The sequence below is a fragment of the Zalophus californianus genome, chromosome 3, assembly GCF_009762305.2.
Source record: "Zalophus californianus isolate mZalCal1 chromosome 3, mZalCal1.pri.v2, whole genome shotgun sequence".
NCBI lineage: Eukaryota > Metazoa > Chordata > Mammalia > Carnivora > Otariidae > Zalophus > Zalophus californianus.
In genome coordinates this window covers 126,648,060-126,662,045 of record NC_045597.1, presented here as the reverse complement: position 1 = coordinate 126,662,045, position 13,986 = coordinate 126,648,060, and the positions used below count along the sequence as shown (strand labels likewise).

Genomic DNA, 13,986 nt, shown 5'->3' with positions numbered 1-13,986 from the left:
TGACCGGAGCTGAAGGCAGACGCTTAACCGACTGAGCCATCCAGGTGCCCCAGCAACTTTTCAATTAGAGACTCAACCCATTTAATTTTTAAAGGTACGACAAAAATCCAGGTAAACTGCATACAATAAATATTTATAGAATAATTATATTGAATGGCAAATTAAATCCAAAGAGTTGATTAAACAAATAGGCTATATAGAAGTGTTGGGGGTGACGGTGGGGGGCAGAGAGAGAGAGAACAGGAACCTAGGTTTTTCTTCAGCCACCACGATTCCGGTAAAGGAGAATGTAACCTAGCAACAGAAGCTTTACACAATGGTTTGCTCATAAATTGTTGAAAATGGTAGTTAGTGATATCAGAAAGCATAATTAAATGAAAAGAAGTTACCAAAAGGGCTGAATGGGGACACAGAGAGCAAATATCTAGGTAGATGGGTAAGAAAATGGTTCTTTAAACTCAAATTCTGATACAAATATCTTTCTGCACATTTTCTTAAATAAATATGCATACAAAATAAAAGCTGTTTAGAAGGAAACAAAACTCATTTCTGCTGGAAAAGCATGTGCCTAAAATAGATATTTTCCAGTATAAATTTGAAAAAAGTAATTATGATCCCAACCTTTCAGGAAAACATTTATCTTCAAGCTTCTGACTGTGTTATAGTTTCCAATAATGAAAAAAAAAAAAACCCAGCTGATATTTAGATCAATTTTGACATTTCTTCTTGATTGATATTTGGTAACATTTATATATATAAAACTATCAGCTGATCACATCATATAGATAATAAATTAATATCAATGTCAGAGTTAGGATGATTTATCTTTATTACTACTGATTTCATTCATTCACACACACATTCTGAGTTCAAGAGAATGTGTTAATTGGTGTATTTACTTTAGTTTCTTATTTTCTCTCTTCCTGATGCTCTGTCATCTAGGGCGTCTCTGACTACAGAGAAACTGGCCCTCCCAGGACTAGCCAATTCTCGGAGATAACAAATGACTCACCTTTCATATGTAAACTAGGCAATCCACAGCTCCTGCTGTGAACTACCTCCTCTCTGGCTCTTACACCCCAAAAGACAGTGTTCCTCCACACTAATCTCCCCAGGGCCAGGTACAGGCAGCTGGGGATAACCTCTATGCCCTAGAGCCCTCTAAAATTATTCAAACTAGTCCATTCTAACTCTGCTTATCCTACCTTGCCTTGCCTTTCCCATAGAAACCACAATAAAGGCTCTGCCCATGCTTTCCCCTTGTTCCTGCTGCCTTCTGGTGTTTATCTATGGGATCCCGCAGGGTGTGGTATGCCCCCTCCTCTTAGAAATTGTAATAAACTACTTTATCAATGGCAATCATCTCTGATATGTTGGCCTCACCATACTGGAAAAATAAGAAAATGAACATGTTAAAATAGTTGGTTCTAGCCATTATTGTCTATGCTAACTCTTGAAGGAACTGTGCAATAAGTATTTTGGAGATTTATAATTGACTCCAAGCTCATCTGCTGGCTGTGTGACATTGGGCAATGTAATAGTTCTATGAATCTTGGTTTCTCCTTTGTTAAATGGGGATAGTCCCTACTAGAAGGTCAATGAGCCCTTGATGTTTTTCTCGGCTTTTGTAAAATATAATACTTTAAGTTTTTACTAAATTATAGCTATGGTTTTATCTTCCCATGGGAAATACAGATTACCTATCTTTTCTGTTATCTGTCAAAAATCTACATTGTTCATAGTTGCAATTGTACTTACTTGACACCAGCCAAATCAGTTCTGACAGTTACTTACTATTTGATAGTAAAACCCCCACAAGAGGGCGGCAGAGGCAACACAATGATAGGCAGGTAGCTCACAACAGCCTGAGGAAGGAGCAAGGGAGGGCTTCCCCTTTCTGAGTACCTTCCTGAGAAGGGCGACATAGGGCTGAACGTCTAGGGCTCAGCCTGTGCTGCTTTGTGCGTGCTGGCTCCTCACAGGAGTCACTTTGTCATCAAAGTTCCAGGGAACATGATGAGCCACAGACAGTTCTTGACTGTTCCCAGAGAACCTGGGTCAGCTTTTGGAATTCATTTTGTGAAGAAGCTCAGGTTTTCTCTACAATTCATCATGGTATTCAACAAATAGTAAATGTTAATATTACTCTTAATTCCAAATCAACATACGGCACATTTATGTGCACATAACCAGTCTATTCCTGAGAAACAAAACATTTCTAAAAAGTATTAAATCAAATATTATTCACAATCCATGCTTGTAGCCTTATTTACCTTTATCCATCTACTAAAATAATAAATCCTTCATCTTGAAAATATTTTTTAAGTAGATCATTGGTAGTAATAAAATAATTTGGACCACTCTATATTTAAAAAAACAATTCTCACATAGTACAATATGTCCCTTTTGAAGCTTTTACTGCATTTGAGGGAGAACGAATCAACACATTGAAAGCCAACTGCACTAAATAAGTTCTAAAATTTTGTATCAGTCCTAAAGGTTGGGAAGGGCTGTGTAAGCTCCCCTTAGGCTGTGTACCCTCAACACAGGTATGTGTTACAGGCAGGCAAATGCACATTCTAATTAGGAATTTAGAGGAGAAAAGATTAAATTATTTTAGCAGGAATCAAGAAATACTTTACAAAAGGATTTTTAAAATATTTTTAAAAATAAACTTAACTATAATTACAAATTATATATATAATTATAAATTTTAGTATCATTTTACTTTTTTAAAAGGTGGTATAATTTGCAGCCCGAGTAAATCATTTATTCATTTACTGACTTTGCGCAAGCATTCTTTCATTTACAACGAGTACAGAAGTCCCTTTCCCTCCATCAACAATATGGTATACTGTTTCCAGAACTTGCCTAACTCTGCTAATATTTGGTCCTACAAAAAATTGTTAGGGTAAAGGCAGCTGCCCAGCCTGCATTCGTATTTTTTGCTTGTTGGGAAACAGTTTAAGAAGGCTCTGGTAAAATATTTGTTATTTTTAAAGAATTCTTTATACATCATGATCTGATATTTCAGCACAGAGATTTTCAAATGCTTTTCCAAATATATGAAAAAATATGGATTTTTTTGTCATGACAGTTTTATTTATTTTTTTTTTTAATTTAGTCAGGGCCCTGGGGTGATAAGAGATTAGCCACTGTCATATCCAAAATGATGCATTTATTCAGGGCAAAAGTTAATTTTCCTAGTCTTCCTCAGAAGAAATTGCCTCAGGGATACCAGAAAGACTTGAGGTAATGTCAATTTAAAATACTTTTCCTGGGTGCCTGGGTGGCTCAGTCAGTTAAATGTCCGACTCTTGGTTTTGGTTCAGGTCATGACCTCAGGGTTCTGAGATGGAGCCCTGTACTGGGCTCCGGGCTCAGCGTGCAGTCTACTTGTCCCTCTCCCTCTGCTCTTCCCTCCATGTTCACTCTCTCTTACTCTCTCAAATAAATAAATAAATAAAATCTTAAAACACTTCTACTGAAACTTGATTCCTTGGGCCAGAGGAAAGTCCCTACTGTGGTAAGGACCACTTGATGGTACAAGCAGATCTTCATGTACTGTTTCCAGGCATCACCACCAGACTCCCTGCCACCACCAGTGTGCTTTTCTCCTCCAAGTGCACCTCCCACCTCAGTCCCAAAGTATAAAACTTAGAAAAGTTGATCTGCTCTCTTTGGTAGGGGTGGGGCCCGGAGCCTCGCCCACTGAGCCTCTCTCCAGCCCCCTCTAAGGTATCACTATGTCATATTAAATTTCCTTGAACTACAGTTTGAATATTGGTCACCAAAGGTATGACAGACTTGCAATAAAAGTGGCTACCCAATGGAGCTTTATTGCGTGTGAAACTTGGATTTCCTGATAATCTTCCTAATTTCCCTCTTCATGCTGGGAAAAAGTGTTACCTGCTTGCTCTCTTCTTGTCCCAGACGCACCGAAGAACTGAAGACCTGAGACCAGAACGGGGAGACAGAGCTTACACCTTATACTTATCTACTGATAAGTATAGTACACTTGATTCAAGAGTGAGTAGGCCACTGCCAGAGTAAGGGTGGCAATGGCCCCAGAAGCTCTGGCTGCATCCTTTTAAGCCTGCTTTGCGTACATGTAAATTTAGCTTTGATTGACATTTTTGTTTGACAGCTGGTGGTTATTTAACATTTTGGCCTCTGCGCATGCACCTACCCATGATGCATTCGGTTATAACTGTATTTATTTACATATTGCATATTTATGGACTTGTAATGAGTTTTGCTGTGATCTTGAAGAGGTACTTAAGGGCAAGTTGCGACCCTTGTGTCCATGGCTCTCAGACGTCCCCTTGTGGCTTTTGAGTCAGCTCTGTGGCTAAGCCTTTTCTGTTCTGTTAGGCCTTAGAGGTTGCTCTGAAGGTGTCACTGTTAACCCTTGGGGGTGGCTCCCAGGGGTGGCCAGCCCCTACTTTATTCCTCCTTGCTCATGTCTAACTAACTGCCTAACAAAGTATAAGAAATTCTAGTTGCTTATCACAAGGAAGATAGTTTTTCAAATGATATAGGGATTCCTACATCTGTCCCTCATTCTCTTTGCTGAACCAACAGGTTGGAGAACTACCAAAAGTCTAGGTAACAGTTAGATATAAGATAAGCAAAAATTCTTCTAAAGTCACTCAGATTCAGATTTTCTGCCCTTGTTACCTTTCTCAAGTTTACAGACATTAGATGACCTTTTTATTTTTTTAATTTTTTTATTTTTAAGAAGATTTTATTTATTTATTTGAGAGAGATAGTGTGAGAGAGAGAGAGAGCAAGCATGAGTGGGGAGGAGAGGGAGAAGCAGGCTCCCCACTGAGCAGGGAACCTGATGTGGGACTCCATCCCGGGACCCTGGGATCATGACCTGAGCTGAAGGCACATGCTTAACCGACTGTGCCACCCAGGTGCCCAAGATGACCTTTTTAGTTGAATTTATATATGATCCTTTTTTTCCAAATATCTGCTGGAGATTGACATCCTGAAATGTTCATAGTACTACTGCCATGAAGGAATACATTTTCTGTGATGCATAATAGGTTCCATTTGTTCTAAGCAAATATCTGACAATGTCCAGGTCAATGGATTTGGTAGCTGTGTTACAAACTACAACATCTCTCATAATAAATTACTGAAAATATATGTTCATTTATATCATGGCTTTAGCTAAACTGAATATGAATGATTTAGGAATACGTATACAAAACACAAAAAAAATGAGTTTTTCATATTCTCCTGGTTAGACCAGGAAACTATTTACCTACTCACTAAAATTTATAACCCCCAAATCATTACTTTTGATGCTTTCTTGGTCATTGGTGGATCTGTGCAGAGCAGTGAAAAATTTGAGCTGCCCAATGGGCATGTTCCCAGCTGAGGTCAAACAAAGTGAAGCTCTGCCTTCTTGTCTCAGCTCTCAAACTGTAAACAAGTGTCCTTTTTGTGGTATATTTAGTGCCAATTTTTTGCATTTTGGGGCTTTTTGTCAGTGATTTCACTGTTTAAAATGCCTCCGAGCATAGTCCTGAAGTGTTATGTGGTGTTTCTAAGCACAGGAAAATCGTGATGTGTCTCACAGAGAAAATGTGTGTTAGATAAGCTTCACTCAGGTATGAGTTTATAGTGCTGTTAACTCTGAGTTCAATGTTAATGAATCAACAATATATATTAATTTAGGTGTCTTTAAACAGAAAAACACACAAAAAACAAGGTTACATATTGATTAGTTTTAGAAATGTTGTGACCAGAGCGTGATCTCGTTCCTTATGTCTCCGGGAGCAGGGTTCACTAATTCAGTACAACTTTATAGTACATAACTACCATGAATAATGAACCTGGGCTGCACTCTCAGCTGGCCCTAACCCCTCGTTCTCACCTCTGGCCGGAGAGTGGAATCACAAGTGGAACTGAAAGGGAAAATAACTGATCCTAATAACTGATCCTAAGTTCCAATCGTGGAGATTTGGATGCAATGGATTTGGATGCAATGGACAATTATATACATCTTTCCATGTGGTTCTAATACACAGCTAGCTGGGCTTGAGAACAATTTTTGTAGCTGTCAGCTTTGGAACTTCCCACTGGCGGCGCTTACCAAGGGCAATGTGTGTGCTCTCTTACGGTGAGCAGCCTGAAAACATCTTTTTCCAGACCTCCTTGGGTCATCTTTGTATTTTCATATTCAAATAAAATGCTTTAAGCTCCTATGACAAACAATGGTTTAAGCTCCTTTACCATTAAATGTCATAATTGTTTAATGTTTGAGTAGATATCACTTTATTTTAGGGGAGGAGGACACAACCCAGTTCTGGCCAATGAGATAGATGAGAAATTCTGCTGGGGGACTCCCGGAATCTTTTCTTCCTTCACTGTTCAGAGGAAGCAAATGGGAGAAACCCACCTCCACAACATGTTTTAACTGAAGCTGTAGGTAGAAATAATGGTTGTTGCTATTGTAGCCATTTTGCAACCATGAGAGAAAAGCCAAGAAAATTACAGGACACATCCTAGAGTTCTGACACAATGAACACACTGACTCTTCTTGTTATGGGAGAAAAAGCAATGCCTCTGGCTGAGCCACATTTAGTCAGGCATTCTTTATCTTGCGGCTGAAAGCATGCCTACTGAGATGACCCTGCCCATCCTGCATTGTTAAGTCTGGTGCTATTCCTAAGATGTCTGAGGATTCCTAGAGGGCTTATGCTCTCATTGTCACCCTTGGATGGAATTCTCGAACCACATTCCCTGTCTCACTTCCAACAGCGACACTTTCTATGCAGCTCCGCTCCACCACGTGGGGCCACCAGCTCTCCTTTATTAACCAAAGCACCACCACACAAAGCTGTTATATGTGGTGCACTTTTAAGAACGACCTGGGACCAAGAAGGGTCAATACATCAAGTGCAACACAGGAATGAACTTCTTGGGCGCCTGGGTGGCTCAGTCGTTAAGCGTCTGCCTTCGGCTCAGGTCATGATCCCAGCGTCCTGGGATGGAACCCCGCATCGGGCTCCCTGCTCAGCAGGAAGCCTGCTTCTCCCTCTCCCACTCCCCCAGCTTGCGTTCCTGCTCTCGCTGTGTCTCTGTCAAATAAATAAATAAAGTCTTTAAAAAGAAAAAGAAAATGAACCTGTTATTCAATATTAGGCATTGCTGCCCAAATATCCTTGCCATCCCTGCTGTAGGGAAATCTTCCACAGGCTCTTTCTCCCCATGGCATGTCAACATGATCTCCGATGGAGATCTCTTCCTTGGCGATCTCTTCCTCACAGTTGAGACCATCTCAGTTCACTCTCTGTTGAAGGGATATTGAATGCGCACATGCGTATACCCATATTTACACCATAAAATATTGGTAGGAAATACACTTAAAATATTAATAATGCCTATCTCTGGGTGATAGGTTTACAAGTAATTAATATAATCTTCTTCAGTATTTGTGTTATTTCCACCCCCCCCCCCCAAATTTTCTATGGTGAACACGAACTGTTTCTTAAATAGGACTTTACTTTTATTAAAATATTCAATTCAAGGGGTGCCTGGGTGGCTCAGTCAGTTAAGCATCTGCCTTCAGCTCAGGTCATGATCTCAGGGTCCTGGGATCGAGTCCCGCATTAGGCTCTTTGCTCAGTGGGAAGTCTGCTTCTCCCTCTCTCTCTGCCCCTTGCCTGCTTGTGCTCTCTCAAATAAATAAATAAAATCTTTAAAAAATTAAAAAATTAAAAAATTCAATTCAAGAATATATTTTATATCCTATTGCATATCTGGCAATAGGATATGAAATATATTCAGTTTCCATGTGTTAACTTAGTATACTAACAGTTGTCACAAAGCAATGCTAGTAACTTGAAATGTTCTACTTTCAAGGTCTAAATGCTGAATTCCCCATCTTTGCCCAGAGTTCACTCTCCCTTCCCCTATACGTCTTCCTCTTCTATTCTTATTACTCCTGCTCCTCAAATTCATCACAACCTCTAGCCCTTGGGTGGCTCTCTAGAGCTGGGGTCTCTAAGTACTTTGTTCCTGATTCCTTATCAGTAAAAATATTTGAACATGAACCCTAATAAAAGTATATGTACTTTGAAAATCTTTACACATACTACTATAATAATGTATCATAAAATACAAACAAAAATTAAATAATAAGGCATCAGATGAAGATGAAATAAGATTGTTCAGTGTAATTGATATAACCCAGTGCATTAATAATAAAAGATATTTTGTAATTGATAATGCTTTATTACTTTTAAAAAATCTTAGTTTAACCCTTTGTCATTTAGCAAATCAAAAAGATTGATTCAATTAATCTTAATGCTTGATTTCAGTAACTCATTCTACTTCAAAACACTGTCAGTTATAATATGAGCAGGTGAAATAAAAATATTTAATTAATTGTATAAGGGTGAGTATTAAGTGATTAGAACAGTAACCCTTCAATCAGAATGAACACAAGCTTAGACATCTAACCCCAAGTGTTTACCAGCTAACTGTCAACCATAATTTCAAGGAAAAAACAATGGCATTCTAATTACATTTGGCTGTAGTTTGCTCTTAAACATTAATTTTAAAATAAAGTAAAAGAAACATAGCCAATCTCTGCCTTTGAGGTTTTAACAAAAACATGCCCAAGTGACTGTTTTTGAAAGTATGAAGCTATAGAGGAAGCATTTGGAAAAGTAGATGTTTGGAAAAATTTTCACTGATTCCTGATTTTTTTCCCAGCATTGTTTGTTATATAGAAACACTTCTACATGTACATGCTTAAAACCAGAATTTTATAACTGAAATGGTGGAAATAATTAAGAAATGAGTATTAGGATCTAATAAACTTAGCTAAAATTTCTTTTTCTGTTTTGGACTTATGTTTTTGAAATATAAAGCTATGATAGTACCTTTCAATAAACTTTTCTGCTCAATCAGTCTATCAGCTTCTGTTTCTTGAAAAAAGCGATCCTATCTAAAAACTCAGTTACCTGGCTACTTATTATATAGGTTTATATACATAACTAATTTATTTCCACTATAAATTGTGCATTCTTTGAGAGGTAACGCCATCTCTTACTCATTGCTTGTAGTCACTTCTTGGACACCTAAAATGCCAGGGTTGGTGCTAAGTGCTTTACAGTCTAGCCTCTGAACAACCTTATGGTCTGGTACTGGTATCATTCTCGTTTCATAAGTGAGAAATTTTAGGTGATTTCCTAAGACCAGACAGCAACTAAGAGGCAGTGCTGAGATGTGAGTCCTGACATCCTGGCACAGGGTCGCCATGCTTAATCAGAGCACTATACTGCTAGGTTAAGGACACCTAGCTTTAAATGAAACAGAGTAGCCTCTTTCTTGATACAAGCTGGTAACAAATGAAGGAATAGAAAAACAATTTTAGAAGGATTTCCTCATTGAACTAGATTTATTGTAATTTAATTGAGAAGAAAAGCATACTGCCATTACATTGTAGTTCTAGTTTGTCAAAGAAGTGGCAGCTATGGTTTTTATTACTTCTCAACTGTAGAAAACTCAGATGAAAGGTTGGATAACAGCAGGAATTTGTTATCTCATATCTTCCTGAATTACTATCTAGAGAACAAAATGCTACAGGTGACTTTTTTAAAATTGATGGGGACTGAAATGTTTCTTTTGGGTTTAAAAAGAAAAGGCAGATCTAGAGAAAAGGAAAAGACATAGATTGACAAGATTTCATACCTCAAAGGAGAAAGGAAATAGAAACTTAACATTTAGAAAACAAAAAGGAGAATGAAAATGAAAGTTATCAGAGGAAGCTTGACAGAGTAAAACATCTATTCAAACAAAAAGCAGAAAATAAACTAAATCACAATGCAAAATTATAGATAAAAAAGACACACTTTGAGAGACTGTGGCTTGGCTTCCCCCGCCCCGCCCCCCGCCCTCAATCTCTTTCTTCCAGAAGGGGTCATATCAAGATTATGGAAGAGTCCTAAAAAAGAAGTTCCTTTCTACTTTCCTTCTGGTGTTCTCACTCACGCTCAGTCTTCATCATTCAATCCTCATCCAGCAAAGTGACCCTTACTGGAGAGTAAATATGAATTATTATTGATAGATATTATGGAATGCTAATGGTGAGAATTAGAGAGGGTGTCTCTATGGAAAATCAGCTGGCGAAACTATAATGTACATTATTATCTAGGTCTTACATCAGGAACAAGAGAAGAGTGCCCACTTTCACCACTCATATTCAACATTCAACTGGAGGTTCTGGCGAGAGCAATCAGGCAAGAAAAAGAAATAAAAGGTATCCGAATTGGACAAAAAGAAGTAAAAATGTCTCTATTTGTAGATGACATGATTTCATACAGAGAAAATCCTAAGGACTCCATCAAAAACCTGTTAGATCTAATCAGCTAATTCAGTTAAGTTGTAGGATACGAAATCAATATACAAAAATCAGTACCACTTCTATACACTAACAAATTATCTGAAAAGGAAATATAACAATCCCATTTATGATGGGATTATCAAACACAACAAAATACTTAGGAATGGATCTTACCATAGTTCTCATAGCATTTGTTCTCCACTGGAACATTGCCTATTTTCTAGTTATTATTTGGTATCTGTCTTACCACTCCCATTAGAATGTAAACTCCATAAAAATAGAAGTTTTGTTCAGTTTTATTAACTATACAAGAGCAGCACTGATCATATCACAGCTACTTAATAAATATTTTTAAATGATTGCATGAATGAATGACATAATCTGAACACCAAACATGTAAGCTTCTACTTTTGACCCTCTGTCATCCAAACAGCAATTCTATGGTGTTAAGATGATGACATTATTTCCCCATATTTAGCCATCAATTCCTTTGTATCCTCCAGTGTTTGAAGGTCAAGGACAGAAGAATGGGTATCAGGGGACAGAATGATTTTTGGTTGGTTGGTTGGTTTTGTTTTAATGTACTGAATGAAACTTGCCAGCACCTGAAGGGCAGGGGCGGAGGGAATTTCTTGGAATAGTCCTAAAAGGTATCTTCATAGACCCAATAAGTAAAATTGATAATTTGAATACTTTTGCAGAAACATCTAATTTAATCTCTTTTTTTAAGATTTATTTTGAGAGAGAGAGAGAGCATGCGTGAGTGGGGGGATGGGCAGAGGGAGAGGAGAGAGGATCTCAAGCCGACTCCCTGCTGAGCACAGAGCTGGACGTGAGGCTTGATCTCACAACCCATGAAATCATGACCTTAGCTGAAATCAAGAGTCGGACACGTAACTGACTGAGCCACCCAGGTTCCCCTTAATCGCTCTCTTTTTTTTTTTTTTAGGTACAAGGTCAAATCCCAAAGTTAAGTAAATACATAGTAGTATTTTATGAAGAAACGGAAAAGAATAATATGAAGCAGGTCTACCTGCAGGGCCAAAGTTTTATTTCACTTCAGTAACTTTCACTATGTGTTTGATGTTAGACCAACTGCTAAGGTCAAAGCAAAACAAATTCCCATTGGGGGTAATCAGCAAGGACCTACTGGTTAGGACTGGTTAGTGTGTAAATATGCCCTCTCTTCAAGCAGCTTACAATCCTACAGGAAAGAAAAAAACTTAGCTACACAATATAATTAGAGCATAAAATAAGACGAGATGCTGTAAAGAGCTCAACTGAATATTTTGTATGCCTCTGATAAAAACAAGGACTCTGTATTTCTCTTATCCAGTCCAAAGCAGCACCAGGCGTTCCTGTCCTATCTAAACTTCACCGAACGCACTTTGCTACGAGATTACTTTTCCTAAATGTATCTTTTTAATGGCTTAACTGACCCCTCCATCCTCCATATAATTCTAGACCATGAGGTTCTCAGGGTGAAGCATACACTCTACCACCCACAGTTCCCCCTGGCTGCAGAATGTGAGTAGCAACCTGAAGGACTCACTTTTATGTGGCTTCTGTACTGAATGGAAGCTGCCATTTTTCAGTGTGGGTGTCTTTTTTTCCCTCATGACATAGACAAATGTTGATGTTTACTACAAGTTGGTACATTAGTTGCTAATTAAGTTCCTCACTGCTTCAGCCAAAACTTTCTGTATTGAATCCAAGAAAAGAATGGCAGCTATATCAAAAATAAGTTGTTGGGGATTTTGTTTTGTTTTATTAAAGGAAAGTTGTATATTAAAGAATATGGGGAACTTACAGGCTGGGAGATAGAAAAACCTTCATTCTTGGCTTCCTCTTAAGCTGAGCTGGTGGTTAAAGTCCCTCTGCGTCTGTCGCCAGACCCTGGTCAAAGCCAAATAAATACTACAATTTACGCATCAGGCAGTCAAATAAACCGTTTATCATTATTCACTCTTTTTCATACCCACAAATTCTCAGAAGAAAAAGCTGGTTTGGGGGAACCTACAGGAAGTCAGGTTTATTCTAGAGAGGGTGCAAAGGTCATTCATCCTGGGGCTCCGAGTTCACACCTCTCTGGAAAGATGTCTTCTTGGCTTTATTTTCTACAGGTGCCCCCTGCAGTCTTACCGTCATATCTCCGGACAGGGGGCTGGCGGTGGGGCAGAACCTACCTGTAGTCACCAGCTAAGGGTAACTCCTTCCTACTGGCGTCAGGGTCTGTGGCAGTTTCTCTTCACTTCTGGACCGGGAAGTCCCGAGTCACGCGCTTTCAAGCCCTCCACATTTTCGCTGACGGAGGTAATGCAAGACGGCTGTGGGAAAGAAGTCTGATTTGTGAGGCAGAATCCCGCAAAAAAAAAAAAAAAAAAAAAAAGTCAAAATACCTGCAGGAGGAGTATTGTTGGATCGCTGCTTTCCGAATTCGCTTTCCTTTTCCGTTTCCCACAGTGCCTGCCACGGAAAGACGGTCCCTGCCAGAGCCGACCGAAGGGTGTCTCCTGCTCTGGGAAACGTACACTCCCCGCCCCGGCGGATTACGTCTGGAAAGGCCTGAGGGAGACGGAAAGAATCGAAACAGAAACCCAAGTCCGGCAAACTACAAGAACTGCCTTGCGGAAAGCGGGGCTCAGATCTCCCACCGGAGTCGGCAGAGGCGGCGTCTTGGTCTCCGGCGAGGGCGAGCGCAGCCGAGTCGGAGGGGTCGCGCCTGCCCGTCCGCCCGCCGCCCGCAGCTTCTCGCCGCCTCGTCCCCGGGCCGGCGCGCCCCGCCACCTGACCACCCGCCCCCTGCCCAGGTGCGACCCACTGAGCCCCCAGGCGCCGCCCTGGGGGTCCTGCGGACCACGCGCTCTGTCGGGCACAGCGTTGCGGACCCTGCGGGCTTCCAAGCCGACCGCGGGACACACAGCTCACCTGTTGAGCAGAGAACAGCAAGCTGTCGGTCTGTTAGGGAGAATCCTCTCCCTTTGCTGAGCACGAACGAAAGATGTCGAATGGCTACTCTGCAGACAAGAGTTTCTGCTATCTCATCTCGTGTTTCAGGGCCAGACTGAAAACGTACATCCAGGTGGAGCCCGTACTGGACTACCTGAACTTTCTGCCCGATGAGGTGAAGGAGCAGATTCAGAGGACGGCCATCAACGCTGGGAACATGCAGGCAGCTGATCAACTTCTGAGCACTTTGGAGAAGGGAGGCTGGCCCCCTGGCTGGACCAGACAATTTCTGGTGGCTCTTCAGAGAGCAGGCAGCGTTTTAGCCGCCCGCTACCTGAACCCAGAGCTCACCGACTTGCCCTCTCCATCCTCTGAGAACGTTCATGATGAGTGTCTCCAACTAATGAACCTCCTCCAGCCCACCCTGGTGGACAAACTTCTGGTTAGAGATATCTTGGATAAGTGTGTGGAGAAGGAACTCTTGACAAACGAAGACAGAAATCGGGTAGGTGTCAGTTCAGACGGAGACAGATTTTGTAACTCGGGGTTGCTCCTTCCTTTGTCCCACTCCAAATGTTCTTTGACATCTCTGGGTAAATTTGGTTCTCTCCTTTCTTGAGAAGAGAATAGTTAGGCACTTAACAACATAATTTTGAGAACTGGAATAT

The 13,986-nt window shown here is 40.2% G+C and overlaps 2 protein-coding genes across 7 annotated transcripts in view; one reads left to right on the top strand and one right to left on the bottom strand.

The window, feature by feature from the left end:
• The window catches only part of GCA (grancalcin), a 47,709-nt gene extending 34,797 nt beyond the window's left edge, over window positions 1-12,912 (bottom strand). Inside the window, exons 1-3 of one of the 3 annotated variants that reach the window (XM_027591045.2) lie at window positions 12,769-12,912; window positions 12,556-12,696; window positions 12,180-12,265 (exon numbers count right to left, since the gene is read on the bottom strand). The gene's annotated coding sequence lies outside the window, so the exon portion shown is untranslated. The remainder of the gene's footprint in view (window positions 1-12,179; window positions 12,266-12,555; window positions 12,697-12,768) is intronic. The other 2 variants (XM_027591046.2, XM_027591047.2) reach the window with 2 other exon arrangements.
• A 115-nt stretch (window positions 12,913-13,027) lies between these two features.
• Window positions 13,028-13,986, top strand: part of IFIH1 (interferon induced with helicase C domain 1) — a 52,863-nt gene continuing 51,904 nt past the window's right edge. For 3 of the 4 annotated variants that reach the window (XM_027591042.2, XM_027591043.2, XM_027591041.2), the window contains exon 1: window positions 13,028-13,823. In XM_027591042.2, coding sequence (XP_027446843.2) covers window positions 13,371-13,823 — 453 coding nt within the window. In that variant the 5' untranslated portion in view covers window positions 13,028-13,370. The remainder of the gene's footprint in view (window positions 13,824-13,986) is intronic. The other variant, XM_027591040.2, reaches the window with a different exon arrangement.